General features: G+C 36.8%; 2 protein-coding genes and 1 long non-coding RNA gene across 4 annotated transcripts; 1 reads left to right on the top strand and 2 right to left on the bottom strand.

The window, feature by feature from the left end:
• Positions 1 to 1,277: 1,277 nt before the first annotated feature.
• LOC147563492 (uncharacterized) lies at positions 1,278 to 2,971 on the bottom strand. 2 transcript variants are annotated; one of them, XR_015224262.1, is made up of 4 exons: positions 2,903 to 2,971; positions 2,125 to 2,277; positions 1,583 to 1,662; positions 1,278 to 1,466 (listed from the first exon to the last, which is right to left on the bottom strand). It is a non-coding gene; the product is annotated as an uncharacterized LOC147563492 (long non-coding RNA). The 2 variants fall into 2 exon arrangements; XR_015224261.1 differs by having other exon boundaries at positions 2,125 to 2,971.
• Positions 2,972 to 11,364: 8,393 nt separating this feature from the next.
• LOC147563493 (uncharacterized) lies at positions 11,365 to 12,789 on the top strand. The gene has a single exon (XM_086634799.1). It carries the CDS (start codon positions 11,365 to 11,367, stop codon positions 12,787 to 12,789), a length of 1,425 nt encoding a protein of 474 aa, XP_086490925.1.
• A 333-nt stretch (positions 12,790 to 13,122) lies between these two features.
• Positions 13,123 to 14,132, bottom strand: RHA2A (RING-H2 finger A2A). Its single transcript, XM_086638283.1, has one exon. The coding sequence runs from the start codon at positions 14,013 to 14,015 to the stop codon at positions 13,476 to 13,478; it is 540 nt and encodes a 179-aa protein (XP_086494409.1). The 5' UTR covers positions 14,016 to 14,132; the 3' UTR covers positions 13,123 to 13,475.
• Between the last annotated feature and the right edge of the window lie 6,777 nt (positions 14,133 to 20,909).

A 20,909-nucleotide genomic window follows, 5' to 3' on the forward strand; every position in this document is an offset into this window, starting at 1 on the left:
TTGTGAATTTGGTGCGAGTCCACCGAATTCACAAAAATAGGTTATTGAAGTGAATTTAGTGGGCTCGTATCTTGAATTCGGTAGACTCGTACTGAATTCACAAGGAGGGGTCTTTTAACAAGAATGGGAAGGCCCTATGAAACTACCCTAAAATTAATACCTTGAGAACAAGGCAATAAGTCTGGAAGGGGACTTGTCGGGAACAACTGTTTTTCATTTCACTTTATTGATTGATTTTTGTGGCTTGATGACCAAGGAATAAAACTCCGCCTTTTGTCCAGGTATTTTTTAGATGGTTACTTTCTGGGTTAATTAAATAATTTTTTGACAATAACACTTAAAATATAACATTCTTATTGATAATAGTTAACAAACTCTGTTAGTTTGAAAGAGTATCGTCAATTACACAGTTATATCAGGGATCTTACTACGATAATAACTATTTACTACGATAAGCTCTATTTTGACAATTCTGTAAGGGGGTAAATCTTCAAAATAGATTAAAAAACATCAAAAATATAAAATAAAAATTAAGAGATATCTACGAGAAATGAAGAAGAAAATGAAGATGAAGGAGATACAGTTTTAGTTTCTGAGGATTTTTTGCTAAATTTTCATCATATCGGCTGAAATTTTCATCATGTCGGCGGAGAATTTCTCTCATGTTGATGAAAATTATGCAGGAAATAGTTGGAACTGTGATTTCGTGCCCAATCTAAATTTCTGAAATATTTTACAAATTTATATTAATGATCATGGATTCATGGTTATTCAATGCTCATAATATTGTGAACTCTAGATATGTTCCAGGCTTTGTGTAATTGGGGTAATTTTCGGCTAAACTGTTTTATAAAAGATTTTTGAGGGAGAGGACCAAAAAAGGGGGGTAAATTAGCTTCCGCCCCAGGCCATTTCAGAATTGAGGGAGAGGTCCAAAATGTCAGATTTGTCTGACAATTCCTGTTTCAAAGGGTTATTCCTTCCCTTTTTGCCCCTTTCTGCTTCTCCCTTACCTGCCTTAATGGCTGATTGACACGACAATTAATGAGCCGGAATGGTCTAATCCTTAGCATTAAATGAGGAGAAAATATCTCCAATATTATTTCCTTCCCTCTCCAATCTGATTTCCTTCCCAAAATTCCTGCCCCAATCTTTCCTTGGTTTCCTACTTTCTCTCTCTATCCTCTGTTAGGTTTTTTTAGGTTCGTAACCGTAAAACACTTCAAAGCTTTGTCAAATAGTAAAACGAAATACTTTGTTCATGGGAACTAAAAAGTTTTTACAACACTGGATCATGTACATGGAACTAAAAAGAGCGTGGACTTTTGTACCTTCTTCTTCCTTGGGCTACTCCTTGTTGCTTGCTGTTCTTTCATCTTCTTTTCTTTAACAAATTTTGATCTCGTCGTTGCTGGTTCATCAGTGATTTTCTTTGGTGAGGTTTTTTTAGTGTTTTTCTTAACCATCTGCAAACAGGAAGTAAAATTTGTAAGAGATTTTTCGGAAGATTTAGGGTTTTTCGTCAGATTTAGGGTTTTCTTTGTGATAAAGGAAACCTACTGTTTTTTTTTAGAAAACTTACCTTTTTTGAAGAACAATCTTTCACTGATCTCGTTTGGACTAGCGAAATGAAAAAACCACCTGATCGTTTTGAACTTCTTTCTACAGAGAGAGAGTGAGAGTTGTGCGTTAATGGGGAACGAAGAATCAGGAGTAATGGGGAGAGAGATCAACTTTTCGGTTTCCAAAACTGAACGACGTGGGATCGAGGTTATGGCGAAGTGACGTTGGCGTGGAGCAGTCATGTCAAATCTGACTGGACGTCAAATTTTGGCAAAAAATTGGTCAATTTCGCGCTCTGTTTTGAATGGCAAATCCGTAATATCTGTAAAAACGAAGGTGTTTTCGTTTTCCAGTTTCAAGGGCTGACACCTTTGGACCTGATCCTTAATTCCGGTCTGCCTTGGGCACGGTCCTTATTCTCCCCCTGATTTTGGGCCGTTTGCCCAAGCCCTCTTTTATAAATTATTAACAGCTGAAAAAGTGTATTTAAAAAAATAAATAGATGAATTGCTTACAAAAAACTGGAATATACAAATTTCCCTTGGGAGAGTATCAACTAACCAGTGCGAAGTTGACAACGAATTCGAATGCGACGACCACACTTAACTGGTCACTGTCAGTGGGTGAACTATCCACAGGGAGAGACCTATTCGCCCCTCCCAGTATTCCTTTAACTCTCTGGTTGCTTGACCGAAGGTGGATGTTTTGGAAGAACTAGATAAAAAACAGAAAATTAGTTTTAGATACAATTTGACTTCGAAATGGATTGATTACCCAAATTAAAATCCTCAATATTATAACCTAGAAGAACGAAAAATAAATCTTTGGTTTATGTACATATAGGTTTCTCATTGAAAAAAAAGATATGGTTATCTTAGACTAGAAACTCCGTTTTCGTCTTCTAAACGGTAAATTTGGAGATTTTGATATAAGCAGTTGATTCATTTCAAAGTACCAAATTTTTCTCTCTAATATAGTGGCTTGATAAACCAATACAGGAAATAGTTGAGGGATTAGGAACCATTTTTTCGAATTTTTGTAAGGATCGAGAGGTCTTAAAACATTTTGGGCCATTCAAACTGTGAATAAGAGTATACTGTATATATATAGATAGAGGTAGTAGTAGATAGTGGATGGGGGTTGAGAAATGAAGTTACAATTGGTGTGATGACAGAAGCATAGAGAGCACAAAGGAGTGAGATACAACAACCTATTTGGCATTTCATCATCTGTGCTCTCTATCTTCTGTCAACAACAACACTTACTCCTTATTCCCCCCCTATACAAACAAACAATATTATCACTACTGTCAAAGAGAGAGAGAGAGAGAGAGATGAACTTGCTGCTGGAAATGGTAGTAATGGAGCAGTACTGGTGGAGTAGAGAGAGAAAGAGATGGGAGAATTGGTGGAATGATTTGAAAGAGAAACAGCTAGCAAACCCTATTTATAGAAAAAGATAAGAATGAAAAGGAGAGAAGAGGGTTGTAGAAAGAAAATTATTCTGAATTGCCAAACTCATGTTATACCCAACTTGTAACCGTTTCTACCACTCACTATCTATCAGTTACAATTATGTTATGTTATTAGTATTACCTTCTTGAATCCTCTTTCCTCATACCCCCAAAATGTCAACTTGTCCCATTAGGACTGCCATGATAAAAGAAGGGTGGGTTATCTTTTAAGAGTCCTTTAGTAGTGCTCTATGTTTTAGACAACCCACATTTTTTCTTTTGAAGAAGGATAATATATTACCCCAGTGCTAAGGAAGCATAAAAAAGAACTAGAAAAGCAACAGAAGACGGGAGACTTTACATATTAGAAACTATAGTCTCCCAAGAATTTAACAAAAAACCCACAGATAAATTCTCAAAGAACCTAGTCGGCAAGCCCCAGTTGAAAATGGTGGGTTTGATCGACATAATAACTCTATCAGTGGAGTTAACGACATCACGGAAAAGACGATTATTCCTCTCTAATCATATACACCACCAAATGGCAAAGGGAGTAATCTGCTGAAGGAATCCTTTCATCGTCTGACTTCTCAAACTTCTAAAACTTGAAGAAAGTATCCAAAGTGGATGGCATTGGAGACGGACAATCGATCACTGAGAGGAAGTATCTCCATATGGTTTCAGTAAAGCTGCAGGAGATGAGAAAGTGAGAGGCATTCTCTTCAGCCGATCTGCATAATAGGCACATGTTTGGGTTTTAGACAACCCACACGATGGGGCCACGACTGGCCCAAACATTTCGGAGCTCTCAAACGGATTTTTTTTATAGCAAAGCAAACGTCTATTACAAAACCAGCTCTCAAACAGAATTAAAAGTTAGGACCTTATGCAAAGTGTGTTAGAAAAAAAAATAGGTTAAATTGTTTAGGGAAAGTTTTGGACCCTGGATCTCTCGGACATGATCTAAATCCTGAACCTCTGAATGGGGTCGTAAGATAATTTGGGCAAAATAATCGTTTTGAATCTGGATCAACCCCAACTTTCAACTTATCAATTTTTTGAATAGTTTGACATTATAGTTGTGCATTTTTTCCACATTCTGTTTTCGTCTAATATGATAAGGGTATAGGAACATATATACAGTACGAGGGAGTTGAAAATAAATGAGGGCAATTGATGGAACTCTTATATTTTGTCATGAATTTTGGAGTTTATGAGTTAATGGAGTTGATAAAGTAGACATAATCTAGAGATATCAATATTGTATGAAAAGAACAATTTGACCATGGTCTTCGTACAAGATATTGTTCTGTCTTCGTATCACCCACAAAATTGAAAGAGAATATGGACAGGATTAGGCATAGTGCACACTAAATGGAGAGACAGAGAGTTGAGAAGTTGGATGGAAGTAGGGAGTCTCTGCTTTCTAGTGAGATCTTAGTGTTTGAAAGGGTGAAATTCCGACAAGTCAAATTCAAGGCAGAGGTTTTGGCTAGATCATAGTAACAAGGTGTCCGGGCGCGTAGGCAAGCCCACCCCAAACGATTCATTGGGTCAATTTTTATTTTACTTTTCGTTTGGGGTTTTTCCTTCGTGGTTTTAGTAACAATTATTAAGACACACATTTAACTCATTTGGATTTTCTTTTTACTCACAACAATATTTCCTAAAAATATTAAAGAACCACGCCCCGTTAACATCACTTTCTTATGTGAATCATTTTGTTTTGTCATTTCAATAGAAAAAGTGATTATGCTAATCTATCAACAAATTTTAGTCGGTGCCCTACATAACATGTATTTTGTTCCACATGTCATCGCCCTATTCCTTATTTTTGTCTTTCTTGGCATGTGCTCAAGTACGGGAAAACATAAGAACATTTGGTTAGGAATATACCTTATCATTCAACTATTCATGCATTTTGCTATCGTTCTTTTTAATTAACATTGTCGGATAAAATCAAGACTTTCAAGTGTTTCTTTTATTACTTCATCAAAACAAAAAAAAAAAAAGTGTTTCTTTTATTTTAATTTTTTCACAATATTTGTAAGCTAAAAAATATCTGAGACTTCAGAAAATTATTAATTAGACTTATGAAGCGTAACTGCAAAAACTAAACCACAACTAAATCATTAAGAAAAATATAATCCACATTAATCTATATATTATATACTAGGCCTCTTGGAGACACCCAAAATAAAAAATATTATGAGTTTGAGGCCCAAATTTTAGATTTTTCTTTATGGATTTTGTTTTTATACTAGGTTTATTGTGCTATGAAGATCTATTTTTTGCATCGGTCACCAAAATTTCCTATCTATATCATGTGTGTATGTTTTTTTTTTAAAATATAATAATATATATTTCTTTAACACTGAAGTGTTTTTCTTTTGAAAAATCGACTACGATCTATGTTAGTCGTTACAAGACATAGATACATCGAGACGATGTGATAAACACGATAACTGTCGAAATACTACTGGACTTAAAGTCCGACGAATTAAATGGCCTAAAGCCTACGTAAACTACTTAATTTATACCAAGTTCAATATTCCTGGATTTACACTTTGATGAGACCGAACCTGAGACCTCTGAATTGCAGAATATATACACTGACCAACTCGGCTACCAATGGTTGGCTATACTGAAGTGTTAAACCTAGATGCAATTATTGGAAAGTTAGGTGTTAAACCTACCCCTTAGAATATTTGTGAGGTATGAGAATGCCTCAAATTTTATTCCAAATGGGTAGATAAAAGTAAGAGTTAATTCCTATATGGCCCCCTACTTTGTGACCAGCTTCCTTTATGGTCCCCTTTTTTTCGTAAATTCAAATATGACCCCCTATTTTCAGATAAATGTCATTACTACCCTTCTTAGTTCTAAATTTAAAACAATAAAAAAATTATTTCCACCTCACCCCTCTCTCTCTCTCCACCTCATCTCTCCCTACACCTCACCCCTCTCTCTCTCTCCAATTCACCTCTCTCTCTCTCTCCAACTCTCCTCTCTCTCTCCTACTCACCCCTGTCTTTTCCGGCAAGGTGGCCGGCCGGAAAATTTTCCGGCCGGCCACCTTCAAACTTAAAAAAAAAAATTCTCTCTCCTCTCTCTCTCTAAAATTTTTTTTTAAAAAAAAAATCTCTCCACTCTCTCTCTCTCTTAAACTCCGGCGAAGGGGGTTTCCCTTCGCCGGAGGATCTGTTCACGAACAGAGCTGCTGTTCGTGAACAGATCCTCCGGCGAAGGGAAACCCCCTTCGCCGGAGTTTAAGAGAGAGGGAGAGTGGAGAGACTTTTCAAAAAAAAAAAAATTTTAGAGAGAGAGAGGAGAGAGAAATTTTTTTTTTAAGTTTGAAGGTGGCCGGCCGGAAAATTTTCCGGCCGGCCACCTTGCCGGAGAAGAAAGGGGTGAGTAGGAGAGAGAGAGGAGAGTTGGAGAGAGAGAGAGAGAGAGAGAGAGATGAGGTGTAGGGAGAGATGAGGTGGAGAGAGAGAGAGGGGTGAGGTGGAAATAATTTTTTTTATTTGTTTTAAATTTAGAATTAAGAAGGGTAGTAATGACATTTATCTGAAAATAGGGGGCCATATTTGAATTTAAGAAAAAAAGGGGGCCATAAAGGAAGCTGGTCACAAAGTAGGGGGCCATATAGGAATTAACTCTAAAAGTAATTGTTCTATAACAGTTTTTCTAAAGTTAGGATTCCACTTACCTCTTTCGGATAGAGAAGAATCTTGGAGGGTGTTTGATTTTTGCACTTATTAAGTGATTTTCACTTAATAAGTGCGGGCCGGCAATTTTAGGCCGTTTGTTTTTTCACTTAATAAGTGAATATCACTTGTAAGTGGGGTCAAAGTAAGTGCAAAAAAGTAAGCTCTAACTTGGAGCTTATTTTTTTGCACTTACTTTCTAAGTGCTAAAAAAGACATTTCTATCCCTACCGAATATAATAATTACTAATGTACTTATAACTAAAAAGAAAATCTTAAACAATTGATAAGTAAAAAAAATCTTTTTATGACTTTATCAATGACCCTTTTCCTTCTTCACTCATCCTTCACCTAAGCTTTTCTCTTAAATTTTTTTCACATCTCTTCCTTCATTAGTCACGGAACCACCCAAACTCCATGATGCAACGTAAGTTCTTTCTCCTTCATAATTTTTAATTACTTGAGGAGTTGAGGTTAATATTTTCGACATAAAGCATTCATAAATCGTAATTCTCTTGTATCCCGCGAGCATAATGAATTAGTATGAAATGCTAATATGTAAATACTTTAAGGTCAAAATAGACAATTTCTCATTTTTATAACATTTAGAATTAATATAAAAACAAAAATCAAGCACTTAGAAGTGATAGGAAACAAACGCCATATCACTTACAAGTGATATCACTTACTAAGTGATTATCACTTAGTAAGTGGTAGCACTTAGAAGTGCTAAAAAATCAAACACCATGTTGGTGTCTTTCTTATTACTTCTTTCAATATTAATGTAAAATATTTTTAAGGACATGTCTCAACCACGTCATGGGTTCATGTCTCGGCTTCATTTTCACCCCTAATTCTAATTCAATAAGCAACCAAAGAGGTGTCTATAGAGCTCCTAGCCTCCTAGTATACCAAACAATTAATTAGTGGGTATTTGGGCTGTGTATAAGGTTTATGGGAAATTTTAAAAGCTCCCCCACTTAGCCTCCTTTCCTTGTAATGCCCTTAATATCGCTTGTTTGCCCTAAGTCCGAACTTTTTTGTTGTTTAGCCCATATTTCTCAAATGTTGGTTTGGCGTCCTTGTGCTAAGGCACCCCCGCTTTGAGGTAGGAGTGTGCCTACAACCTAATGGAGACGCATGTGGGAAAGTGTGCGCCTTTAGCAACAGGGACGCCCGCAGAACTCCCCTTAAACCGGTTTCATTGTCTAGCTAGATCATTCCCTTGATATGTTTTTATGTATTTGCTTTTTGTTTAAGAGTTCAAAAAGATGAACAAGAAAAGACTTTCAATCCCAAATTTGGGTAGTTGTATAATGTTCAGATCAATAGGTCCTGTGATCAAAAGGAAAGTAATTAAGGGTTTGTTTGTTACGCGGGAATGTCTGAGTAAGAAAATCTAACTTTTTTCTAATGGGTAAGAAAGTCAGTTCTTTCACATGTGAAATCAAGTTTTCAAGTGTTTGGTAATGTTGTTAAGAAAATCGTGGTGCCTTTAGAAAATCGTGGTGGGTGCTTGTAGAAGGTTATATAATATTAAGCATTTGAGGAGTGCCTTTAGAATTTCGGGTCCTTTTCTTTCCCAAATCCTGTCGAATTTCAACAAACCCTAAAACCCCCTTGTGTTGACAAAGATGAAGAGAGGGAGTTACGGTAGAAGAGAAACAAAGAGAGAGAGTTACGGGAAGAGAGTGAGAAATCAACTTTCCCATCTAAAAGGTGAGAAAAAAATAAGATCATTTGCACACTTTTTTTTCTTTAGGAAATCGATTTTCTTACCCAAAATAATCAATTAAACAACGGAAAACTGATTTTTTTGGGAAATCGACTTTCTTACTCACATTTTTACACGTATCAAAAGGACCCTAAACTTTGACTGATTAAAAAGAAAAAGTACGGCTTAACATACCTTTTCCGTCCATATTTGTTGTATGTCTTCTTTTAAAAACTTAATTTGTAAAAAAATAATTATATGTATAATTAGGTAAAATGACAAAATTTAAAATTTTATCTTTTATTAACTTTATACATCACAATTGATGAAAGAGTAGCAGATTTGTCATCATACTTTTAGTAATGGTTATTGTTGCAAAGAGTAAAAATTCTTATAGGAATTTAAGTTGTATTTACATGTAATTAACTGTATTATATCAATTCTTGTATGCATTTATCAATCTTAAAGTTAACTGTACAATATCAATTCTTGTATGCATTTATCAATCTTAAAATGCTTTTTTTTTTCTTAATATGAGACTTGTTAAATTCAAAATTGAAATCCTATATGTTAAAACAACTTAGTCGGTTATCTAAGAAATCAGTCTAGTTGTTTGTTTTAGAGCATGATTTATTGAGAAAATACAGTTTAAACTCTGTCAGAGGGTAACTAAGTCATTTTACCTCACCTTTAAGATGAAGCAGTTCCAAACTCAGAACCACCACTCACCCACATCCTTTGGTTCTCAGTTACAAATTATTCTCCTGTCAATAATTGGTTGTCCAAATGGTTAAAAGTGTCAAAACTCGAAGGTGGAATCTGTGGTTATTGAAATTGTTTATTAAAGGCCTCTTTATTTTGTTGTTGGTTTTCAGACCCCTTTTTTCTGTTGTTGGGCTTTAGACCTCTTTATTTGTAGTTTACTTTTGGCAGTTATCGTACTTATCACATCTTGACGATGTATCAATGCCGTGTAATGACCAACATAGAACGTAATCCCGTTTCTAAAAAAAGAACTCTTCTCCTCACATCTATATATGATCTTCTTCTTATGTTATTTGTTTAGTTTATGTCTTTACTTTTCTATTGATCTAATTTCTCATCCTTTGTTCGTAAATTTTATCTTTCACCAAATCCTTTTATACTTGTAACTGCATTAGTTAAATGGGATCTACACCACGTAGCTAGTACCCATGTCTTAACAGTTCAACAAAAAAAAAATAGTACCCATGGTCGCCCTGGACCTATTTTCTACCCTTCTAGGGGCATCAGGCAGGGTGATCCCCTCTCCCCTTTCCTCTTCACTCTCGCCATGGAGGGTCTTAGTAGACTGATCATAGCAGACGTCGGAGCAGATACCTTTATGGGTTTTCCGGCTAACAATTCTAGCTTTATGATTTCGCATCTCCTCTTTGCGGATGACTGTATTATTTTCGGTCGTAACTCTCTTGATAATATTCATATCCTCAAACAAATTCTTAAAACTTTTAGCGAGTCTTCTGGCCAAATGATCAATTATAAGAAATCCAATATTTTCTACTCGAAAAATTCTCATCCGAAATTTAAGCGTCTTATCATGCGCTCGCTGAAAGTTAATAATGCTTCTGCGTCGGATAAATACTTAGGGGCGCAGTTGTTCATTGGAGCAAATAAGACTAGAGCGTTCAATGACATTCTTATTCAGATCAAAACCAAATTAGAGAAGTGGAATCACTCATTCCTTTCTCAAGCTGGACGCACGATTGTTATCTCAACAATCGTGGCGGCCGTACCCCGATACCAAATGCAATGTTTTGCCATTCCAAAAGGCATATGCAAAAGCATTTCGACTTTGCAGAAGTCGTTCTGGTGGGGTAAGTCCAAAGGAATTTGTACAAAATCATGGTCCTCCATTTGTAAGCCAAAAGCTTTGGGAGGTTTGGGTATACATATTCCGGAACTCGACAATAAAGCTATGCTTAGTAAGCTCGCTTGGAGGATGAAAGCGGAGCCCAATGCTTTTTGGGTAAGATTCCTTAAAGCCAAATATTTCCCTAATAATGAGAACCCAGGTCCAGTTAAGCCACATCACTCTTGGATGTGGAAGAATATCAGGAAGCAATTACTTCAGATTGAAGATTATATTACTTGGGAGGTTCACAATGGAGAGAAAATTAATATTTGGACTGATAGATGGATTCCTGACATCCATACTCCACCAACTCAGAGTTTTGACCCTTCGGTGACTAAGGTCGCCCAATTGATTAGTAATAATGAGTGGAATGAAGAAGCTCTAAACAACTACTTTGATACTAACACTAAAAACCTTATTAAATCCATCCCCATTGATGTGTCAGGGATGGACCAAAGAATTTGGACGCTTACAAAATCAGGAAAATTTACAGTTAAATCCATGTATAAATACCTTTGCACTAGTATGAATTCCCCCCTTCTAGGGCAAACAAATTCTTAAAACTTTTAGCGAGTCTTCTGGCCAAATGATCAATTATAAGAAATCCAATATTTTCTACTCGAAAAATTCTCATCCGAAATTTAAGCGTCTTATCATGCGCTCGCTGAAAGTTAATAATGCTTCTGCGTCGGATAAATACTTAGGGGCGCAGTTGTTCATTGGAGCAAATAAGACTAGAGCGTTCAATGACATTCTTATTCAGATCAAAACCAAATTAGAGAAGTGGAATCACTCATTCCTTTCTCAAGCTGGACGCACGATTGTTATCTCAACAATCGTGGCGGCCGTACCCCGATACCAAATGCAATGTTTTGCCATTCCAAAAGGCATATGCAAAAGCATTTCGACTTTGCAGAAGTCGTTCTGGTGGGGTAAGTCCAAAGGAATTTGTACAAAATCATGGTCCTCCATTTGTAAGCCAAAAGCTTTGGGAGGTTTGGGTATACATATTCCGGAACTCGACAATAAAGCTATGCTTAGTAAGCTCGCTTGGAGGATGAAAGCGGAGCCCAATGCTTTTTGGGTAAGATTCCTTAAAGCCAAATATTTCCCTAATAATGAGAACCCAGGTCCAGTTAAGCCACATCACTCTTGGATGTGGAAGAATATCAGGAAGCAATTACTTCAGATTGAAGATTATATTACTTGGGAGGTTCACAATGGAGAGAAAATTAATATTTGGACTGATAGATGGATTCCTGACATCCATACTCCACCAACTCAGAGTTTTGACCCTTCGGTGACTAAGGTCGCCCAATTGATTAGTAATAATGAGTGGAATGAAGAAGCTCTAAACAACTACTTTGATACTAACACTAAAAACCTTATTAAATCCATCCCCATTGATGTGTCAGGGATGGACCAAAGAATTTGGACGCTTACAAAATCAGGAAAATTTACAGTTAAATCCATGTATAAATACCTTTGCACTAGTATGAATTCCCCCCATCCACTAAACCCTAATTGGAAATTTATCTGGTCTCTCCCAACTATTCCCAGAATCAAAAACTTCATTTGGAAAATCTGTACGAAATCTCTTCCTGTGAGGGATAGAATCGGTAAATATATTAATAATATTTTGATCTGTCCAAACTGCATTGAAATTGAAACTATCGAGCATGCCCTTCTCCACTGTACTCTTGCTAGGAATATCTGGTTCTACTTCAATATTATATCTGAGAATATTACGAATGTTGCAGAATGGATTTTCTCATGGGAGAACACCCCCTCTTTCAAAGAACCGACGTATCAGAATCTGCTTGCCACTATTCTGTGGATAATCTGGAAAATTAGATGTGATCACTGTTTTCAATATGAAATTAATTCTCTTCCTATTATTATAAATATGATTTTAGCTTTTCCAAAAAATACTTATACCACTCCTAGAATCAAAAACCAATTGCAAGGAAAATGGAACCCGCCTGAACCAAATTGGCTGAAAATTAATGTTGATGCTTCATTTACCAATGTGAATGAAATCACAGGTATTAGTCTTATTATCCATGACTCTGATTCTAAATTTATAGAAGCTCATACGAACGTTACGAGAAGTAGAAATAGTGAAGAAGGAGAGGCTTTGGCTATCCTAGCCGGCCTGGAATGGGCGGTAGAACATGATTATAATTACATTATTATTGAAAGTGATAATATTAATATCATTCAGAATATTCAGAACCCGAAGCATGAAGTTCAATGGCAGTCCAGAATTCATTTGCGGAAAATTCTAGAGATTAAACGTCATATCCATAAGGTGAAATTCAGTTACACTTGCCGTAGATTCAACACCCCAGCGGATAAGCTTGCTAAATGGGCCAGAAAGAAGGAAAAATCGAAGACTTGGAGCAGAATTCCTTACTTTATGTTTTCCTTGTATTGTAATGACACTTTATTAGCTTAATATTATTTTATCTCTTAACAAAAAAAAAAAAAAGTGTTATTGGTTTCTAATGACAAATTAAGTAGAATAATTAGTGACAAATTACAAATCATAATGAGGTGATCATCCAATTTAACACTCTTCCTCTTGCTAGGTCAAACTTGGGCCCACCAAACAATTATCCCCTCACGACTCCATTAATATGTACAAGAAGAAACAAGAAAAGATAAAAGACCTTCATCAAAAAAAAAAAGAAAAGATAAAAGTGCTTCCTTTTCCCTCAAGTTTCTTCACAACACCATCAATTTTGGCATTTTTTTTAATCAATTTTGGCACTTGATACATGCATGTATATATGCTTCCCACACTATCATATGTATATTCATTGATTTATACATTACATAAACCACAACCTCGTCATATTCACCATAAGAATAGGACTTTTTTTTTGTAATATTTTAGCTAAAATTTACATGAGCAAGAAAGAACCATAAAACACCCCCTCCCCGGGGCGAAAATGATAGCAGACCAACGGGTAGTAGCGAAAATGATAGCGGACCAAACGGGTACTACCCGTCTTCAGATTTGGACCCATGACCTATAATAGGTACATGTGAACATGATGGACATACGATTTTCAGACTTTTTTCACACCCATACTTCGTAATGTACCAACTTGTCCATACTTCACCTATATATCAACATCATCATGTCATTGAAAACCAAGGGATGAAGTTCCCAAAAAGGGAAGTTTGATGATCAATAGAAGTAATCACCACCTTATCATGATTAGAAGAAATCAAGGGTGATCTGCAAAGTGGGCATGTTAAATTACAATGATCAAATAACCAACCATCCAAACACCCTTTATGAAAAATATGTCGACATGCTAACTTACGCACATGGGCCCCATCTCTTAACCTACACAAACACACCACACATTGTAACCCATCTCTATCTTCTTCTTCTTCTTCATCTTGTTTGAATGCAAAAACAGGATTCATTTTGAGTTGGTCAGTCAATAAAACCAGAGAAGATAAACCATTTGATGATTCAAAAATTTCTTCACTACCCAAGACTTGATGATCATTTAATAATATTGAATCGAATCTTGATGAGAGACCCATTGATTCAAATAACCCAAAGAAGAAAGTTCGAATATAACAGATGAAATTGGCAAGAATAGCTAGTAACAGTAATGGGATCGAATCTGATGAAACATCGTTTAGGTTACTACATAAACCCATGACTAGAATTTTACTCTCTCTCCTCTTTTTCTTTTCGTTTTTGTTGCTTTTTGAAGATCATATATAGATATGGAAGAGAGGGGGTTATAACTTTTTTTTTTCTTTTTGAAACCAGAGGGGGTTATAACTTATAATATGGTTAGAGAGAGAAAGAGATAGAGTTGGGTCAATGGTATAGGGACACATACTATATGTATTGGGACATCTGTACTATTTTGTAACTAGACACTATTTTACAAGTCAAGGTCACTCCATTAAACTTATTACTGTTAAAGACCTATTGGTAGAAAAGTTTGCGTATGACCCCTTATTCTAAAATGACCCTCCTTCCTTGTTTGGCCGACTGCAAAGGAAACACTCTAGACAACTGTTTGTCTCGTCTGATATGAAGAAGATTATGAGATCCCTTTGTCTCAAAGAAAAATGGGATGGAGGAGAAATAAGATTGCGAAGAAGATGCTATTAGAATGCAAGGCAGGGAGGGAGGGAGAGGGGAGAGAAAAGAGAGAAGACGATGTGATGCAGGCGCATAGGCGTGTGGGCCCACGTCCACGCGTGCCCACACCCTATTAAGTCATAATAGTAGTTTATTTAGTAGAAGAGAAGTTACTTTAATTTGATATTTCTTTATTTTAAAGTTTCTATGTTTGAGTAGTTTATTATTTTAGGAATCCTAGTTTGAGTCTATTTAGGAAGGTTTATTATCTTATAAAAGGGGATCTAGTCTATGTTATTATACACCTTGAAGAGAAAATCAATTGAAGTATTAAGAATTTAAGTTTAGTTTATCGTTTTCTTTAATTGTTCTTAGTTTATTTTATTGTTCTTTAATTATTCTGCTGCCTCTACATCAAGTGGTATCAGAGCCATTTTTTTTAACCAATCACAATGGTTAATCCTACCGTTCCTACTCCAACAATCAAAGAGAAGACACCAACTTTTGCCTCCGAATGGGACAACATCAACAAGAAGTTATCCTCGGTTACAAAATTGGAAGAAGCTTTCGAAAATTACAAGAAGGAAACTATGGAAAAATTCGACAATCACAAGAAGGAAACCATGGAAAAATTCGATGAAGTCAATGATTCGATCATGAAGCTATCTAAACAACTCGAAGGCATATGTAAGTCTCCCTCTTTTACCACTACTCCTTCTTCTCCTACTTCCATTCAAGCATCATTATCACTTCCAACCATAACACCAACTTCAAATTCCATACTTGGTCAACCTAACACGACCCAATCCCGATTCACATCAACCCTACATCACCACTATCACCGGTTTTCCACTCATAAACCCCACAACACCACCTTTCTCTTTCCACGAACAACTAACATCGAACAAACCCGATTCATTCTCCCATTATTCCACTACCAACCCAAGTACCACCCAACCATACCCTTTTCAAACACCAAGGCAAAACTATTCACCGAACACCACCCCACTCGAAACCCAAACCCAAACCCAAAGCCATCGAACCGAACCTTCACGGCCCATCATGGATACACCTATCCGTCAACACTCTCGTGCCATCTCACCACATCTCACGCCCAACCGAGGAACACCCTCTCCTCACCACCAAACCGATCATTACCACCCCTCCAATCAACACGAATCGGAAACCGTCAACCACCCAACCCATGATTTTATCAATAGCTACAACCCTAACCGAATCCGTCTACCCGAACCAGTACCGAACAGACCCACTCCAAACCGAGACATAGGGTTCCCATTCCTCAATAACCAAAACCGTGAAGACCAATTTGAGGCCGACTACAACCCTTACCATCATGAAGCCCGTCAAACCAACCGATCCAACTATTATGAACCAACTAGAGTCAAAAACCGACCAACCTTTACGGAACCACACCATAACGGTTCCATGCAACGTAACGGTTATATTCGTCCCCGTCCCAAGTATGATGATCCGGATGACTACCACCTAGAGGATGATCACGATTCTACACCACCTTCTTCTATGTACCGTATCCGTATGGACGTCCCGGCTTATGACGGTTCCATCAACATTGAAAACTTTTTGGACTATATAGCTCGAATGGAAATCTTCTTTGATGTTATGCAGGTTTATGGACAAGAACAGGTTAGATGTGTCACTGGCTATCTTTCAAAAACAGCGTTAACGTGGTGGAAACAAGAATCTGAACAACGACGGTTATCTAATCTTCCTCCCATATCCTCGTGGTCTGAACTTAAACCACTTATGATGGCCCGTTTCCTCCCTCCGGATTATGAAAATTAGTTATGTCTAGAATATCTTCATTGTCGTCAAGGACGACGTTCAGTTGAGGAATATGCCTCCGAATTTCAGCGTTTAAGTACTCGGCTTAATCTACCCGATACTGAATCCATGAAATTGGAAAAATTTAAGGATGGTCTTCGAGGTGACATTAAGGATCTTGTCAACCTCTGTCCTTTCTCTTCCGTATCGGAATGTATTAGTGTGGCTCGATCTTTTGAATCGGATTCTAGATCAATTTTCAGGGGAAACTACAATCGTCCTAATTATATTTGACAACCTACTGATGATACTGATCTTTCGAAACAAACGGATGACGGGGCTAAGATCATTCCTGAAAATCCTTACAAAAAACAACCTTCAGGTAAGTGTTATCGTTGCTTTGAGACAGGTCACTATTCTAATAATTGCCCATTACGTGGAAAGGCAAATTTAGTGGAAAAACAGGATTACTTGGATGAGGAGGCCGATCATGTCAATATTGACCCGGATTCAGGTGATCGTGTTATGTTAGTAACTCGTCGGATACTTTTTACTCCTCTTGAACATGATCTTTCTCAACGGAAAAATTTATTTGTTACACGAGGAACGGTCTTGAACAAAGTGTGTACGATTGTTATTGATAATGGGTGTGTGGAAAATTTGATTTCTTCCAAACTTGTGGCTTACTTGGGTATTCCTACTATCCCTAAACCACACCCTTATCATACTGCTTGGATTCAATCCGGTACTGCGACCCGTGTTGATCGAATGTGTACTTTTTCCCTCTCTTTTGGCTCTTTCTATTTATCTGACATTACTTGTGATGTTACCGATATGGATCTTTGTCATATTATTTTGGGACGTCCTTGGCAGTCGGATGTGGATGCTATTTACAAGGGCCGTTTGAACGTTTTTGAATTTCCATGGATGAAGAAGATTATCACATTGTTACCGATTACGAAAGGATCTGATGAGCTTGCTTCCATCATACAATCGGTTCGGGACGAACATTCTGGGGAACAGGGTGCTGATGCAGGCGCATAGGCGTGTGGACCCACGTCCACGCGTGCCCACACCCTATTAAGTCATAATAGTAGTTTATTAGTAGAAGAGAAGTTACTTTAATTTGATATTTCTTTATTTTAAAGTTTCTATGTTTGAGTAGTTTATTATTTTAGGAATCCTAGTTTGAGTCTATCTAGGAAGGTTTGTTATCTTATAAAAGGGGATCTAGTCTATGTTATTATACACCTTGAAGAGAAAATCAATTGAAGTTATTAAGAATTTAAGTTTAGTTTATCGTTTTCTTTAATTGTTCTTAGTTTATTTTATTGTTCTTTAATTATTCCGCTGCGTCTACATCACGATGACATCAACAACTGTGGTGATAATGATGGTGGTGACGGGGACATGGGATAGTGATAAGGTAATGATGAAGAAGACGAAGATAGGGTGTTTTTAGAAAGAGAGTAAAAGTGAGGTGATAATTTGGATGTCTATAAGGACCACATTAGAAGAGTTACAGATATTCAGGTGTCTCAATACACTAGGGAGGTGTCCCTATACAATCGACCTAAGAGTTATGGGTGATCTGGTGAGGAACAATCTTATGTTGGGGTGGGGATGAGAGAGAAAGTGAAGAGGTTACAGAGGAAGCAGGATTTGGTGTGTGAAAGTGAAACTTCATATAAAAATCATTAAAGAAGGATAAGAAAGACAAGAAAGAGAGAAGAAGGGTGGGGCCTTTCTTGGATTTTCCCATTTGTCCTTTTCTCTTTTTACCTTCTTTCCTTTTTCCTTTGTTGGTTAGAGGTTAGAGCCATGGAGGTATGAACATGCCATAGATGAGGGAAAGAAGCATTTTCTAGTATATACTTTGAGGTTAGACCTAAATTGGTTAGTTTGTGGCCACTTTGATTGATTAGTTCATGAGCCATAAAATTCTTATGGTACATTTAAGTGATCTTTAAATTTGAACAAGTGACCGGCATAAAGTGGCATTTCAATGACTGAACTACATCTTATAAGTTTAATTTATGTACCAATAAAATTACTAATATTAATATCGGAGCGAGTGTACTCCTTAAGCATAGTAGAGTCCTTTTTTTTGTTAAGAGATTAAGCATAGTAGAGTCCTAACGTAAGGAAGATGTTTTTGTCTTGCAATCTTTATCAACCTTAGTAGGATGAATTTTGAATGAGATATCTCACCTTCTCTATTTATCTTTTATTTATTAGCTATGTACCTTGGTGAGTTGCATCTAGTAAAAAAGACATAATCCCCAACCAAACTACTTTAATCTTTCAACAACAAAAAGAAACCAAACTACTTTGATTGTGGCTTGTGGGGTCTTTCTTCTACATGTCCAAGGCCGTATAATTGTAGTTGGATTAAAAAAAAATTGGATTCTCAAAACGAATGATCAATTACTTCCATATGTTACATAGTATCTTAAGACTATCAGTATATTCTAATATCTTCACAGTGAGAAATGGTAGATGTTAAAATTTATGCTGTAGTAGTTTTGAGTGGAAAATCTTTTTTCGATTCAACCACCAAAATTATTATTTTTTCATATGAAAAGCCAATAAAACTAGGTTTGAGTTAGTCGAACTCAACTTGCGTAGCATCAGAAGTACTATTTACAACGTGCCCCTACCTAGAAGAACGAAACTTATTTTCTTATTATTTCCTATATTGTATTATTGAGAGAAGGCATTTGGGAAGGGAAAGTTCATAAACAATTATACAAGAAGATTTGCTATGATCTTGTGGATTTATTAATGAAATTAAAAAAGGCTTTTTATAACTAAAACCCAAAATTTGGGTTGAAAATGTGAACAGATGCAGTGAGTTAGAAGATCTTCGTATCCACCGACCAAACTTTTGAATTCTTCTAAATTCTCAACTTGTCTTAATCAAGTCTCTTGGTCGGTTTTAGATATCAACCAAGGTCTTAAACCATTTCTTAATTGTCTACTGTGTCTATTAAATTGTGATTTATAAATTAATTTTTTGGTTTAAGGTGACACCTGATCATAAACAAGTCATGGATACGTAGGTCCGTAAATAGTGCTACATCAACTTTCTACTACATCGAGAACTTAATCAGTTGTAACAAGCAACCTGTTTGTTTATCGTTCAGTGAAATCTATAGAAACTAATTAAAAGAGTCGACATGTGAATTAATCTACTCCTGAAAACTTGCTAATAATCGAAACTACTGAGATCAGTGAAAGTTATATTGGATAGTCTTAGGCCTCTTTGGCCCCAAATGTTAGATAGAAAAGGAAGACTTTCAGTCCCATTATATGTTTTTTTAGGGTTATTTCCCTAATGGCCCCCAACTTTGTGACTAGCTTCCCGCCTGGCCCCCTATTTTACGAGAAATACTCATATGGCCCCCTTCCGTTATGACACCGTTACTCTTTCTCTTCTATTTCTTTTCTCTCTCTGCCACCTCGTTAAAACCAGCCAACTCATCATCTTCTCCGGGAAGGTCGCCGGCCGACCAATTTTCCGACCGGCGACCTTCAAACCTAAAAAAAAAAAGAAAAAAATTTATTTCATCTCTCCTCTCTCTCTCTCTCTCTCAAAAAATTTTTTTTTTTTCACCTCCTCTCTCTCTCTCTCTAAACTCCGGCGAAGGGGGTTACCCTTCGCCGGAGTTCGGGAGACCTTAAAGGTCTGCCCGAGCAGACCTTCCAGATCTACCGGAACAGACCATCATGGTCTGTTCCGGTAGACCCCCTTCGCCGGAGTTTAGAGAGAGAGAGTGAGGAGGTGAAAAAAAAATTGTTTTTTTTTAGAGAGAGATAAAATAATTTTTTTTTTTTTTAGGTTTGAAGGTCGCCGGCCGAAAAATTGGTCGGCCGGCGACCTTCCCGGAGAAGATGACGAGTTGGTTGGTTTTAACGAGGTGGCAGAGAGAGAAAACATGTTGGAGGAGAGAGAAAAGAAATGGAAGAGAGAGAGTAACGGTGTTATAACAGAAGGGGGCCGTATGGGTATTTCTCGTAAAGTAGGGGGCCAGGCAGGAAGCTGGTCACAAAGTTGGGAGCCATTAGGGAAATAACCCTTTTTGAAATAACCCTTTTTTATATCATCTTCAAAAGTCTCTCTCCCAAAAGATGTAAATTTATTTTCACATTGTTGGAGCTAGAAATGTTTTTTAGACTTCGACCCTTGTGACGAAAGCTTATTTAAGAGGTGAAACTCTCCTGCTTTTGGAATTACTGTTTGCCACTTGACAGTTCCATATATTTCACCTTAATACTTTTTTTTCTCACAAAGAAAGGAAGTATGAGATGAAAAGACCATAATTGACAACTCTCAATATCGTACAACATTATGTATCTTTCTTGCAGCTGTTTTTCTTCCCCGAAGAGATAATCACGTCGCCCTCATATTGCAAAAAATTCTTTTTATTTCTCCTAGCACAAAGCTAAAACAAGAGACAATTTTTCTCGAAAATTGTAGAATTATACTCATAAAATTAACAAGAAAAGTCCATGTTGCACCACCTCTTGGTGTAGTGGTAGGATACCCACTCCGCAACAAGGAAGTCTTAAGTTCGACCCAAGGAAAGTGAAAATCTAGGATTTATTGCAATTTGTCACAAGCATTGTGTATCAATTGACTAAGTCCTAAAGGT

Source organism: Eschscholzia californica, unplaced genomic scaffold (genome assembly GCF_041429995.1).
Source record: "Eschscholzia californica isolate CP2 unplaced genomic scaffold, dmEscCali1.0.p SCAF_1, whole genome shotgun sequence".
NCBI lineage: Eukaryota > Viridiplantae > Streptophyta > Magnoliopsida > Ranunculales > Papaveraceae > Eschscholzia > Eschscholzia californica.

Coding starts and splice junctions, on each gene's coding strand:
- RHA2A (XM_086638283.1), bottom strand. CDS start 14,015: ATGGGTTTATGTAGTAACCTAAACGATGTTTCATCAGATTCGATCCCA.
- LOC147563493 (XM_086634799.1), top strand. CDS start 11,365: ATGCTTAGTAAGCTCGCTTGGAGGATGAAAGCGGAGCCCAATGCTTTT.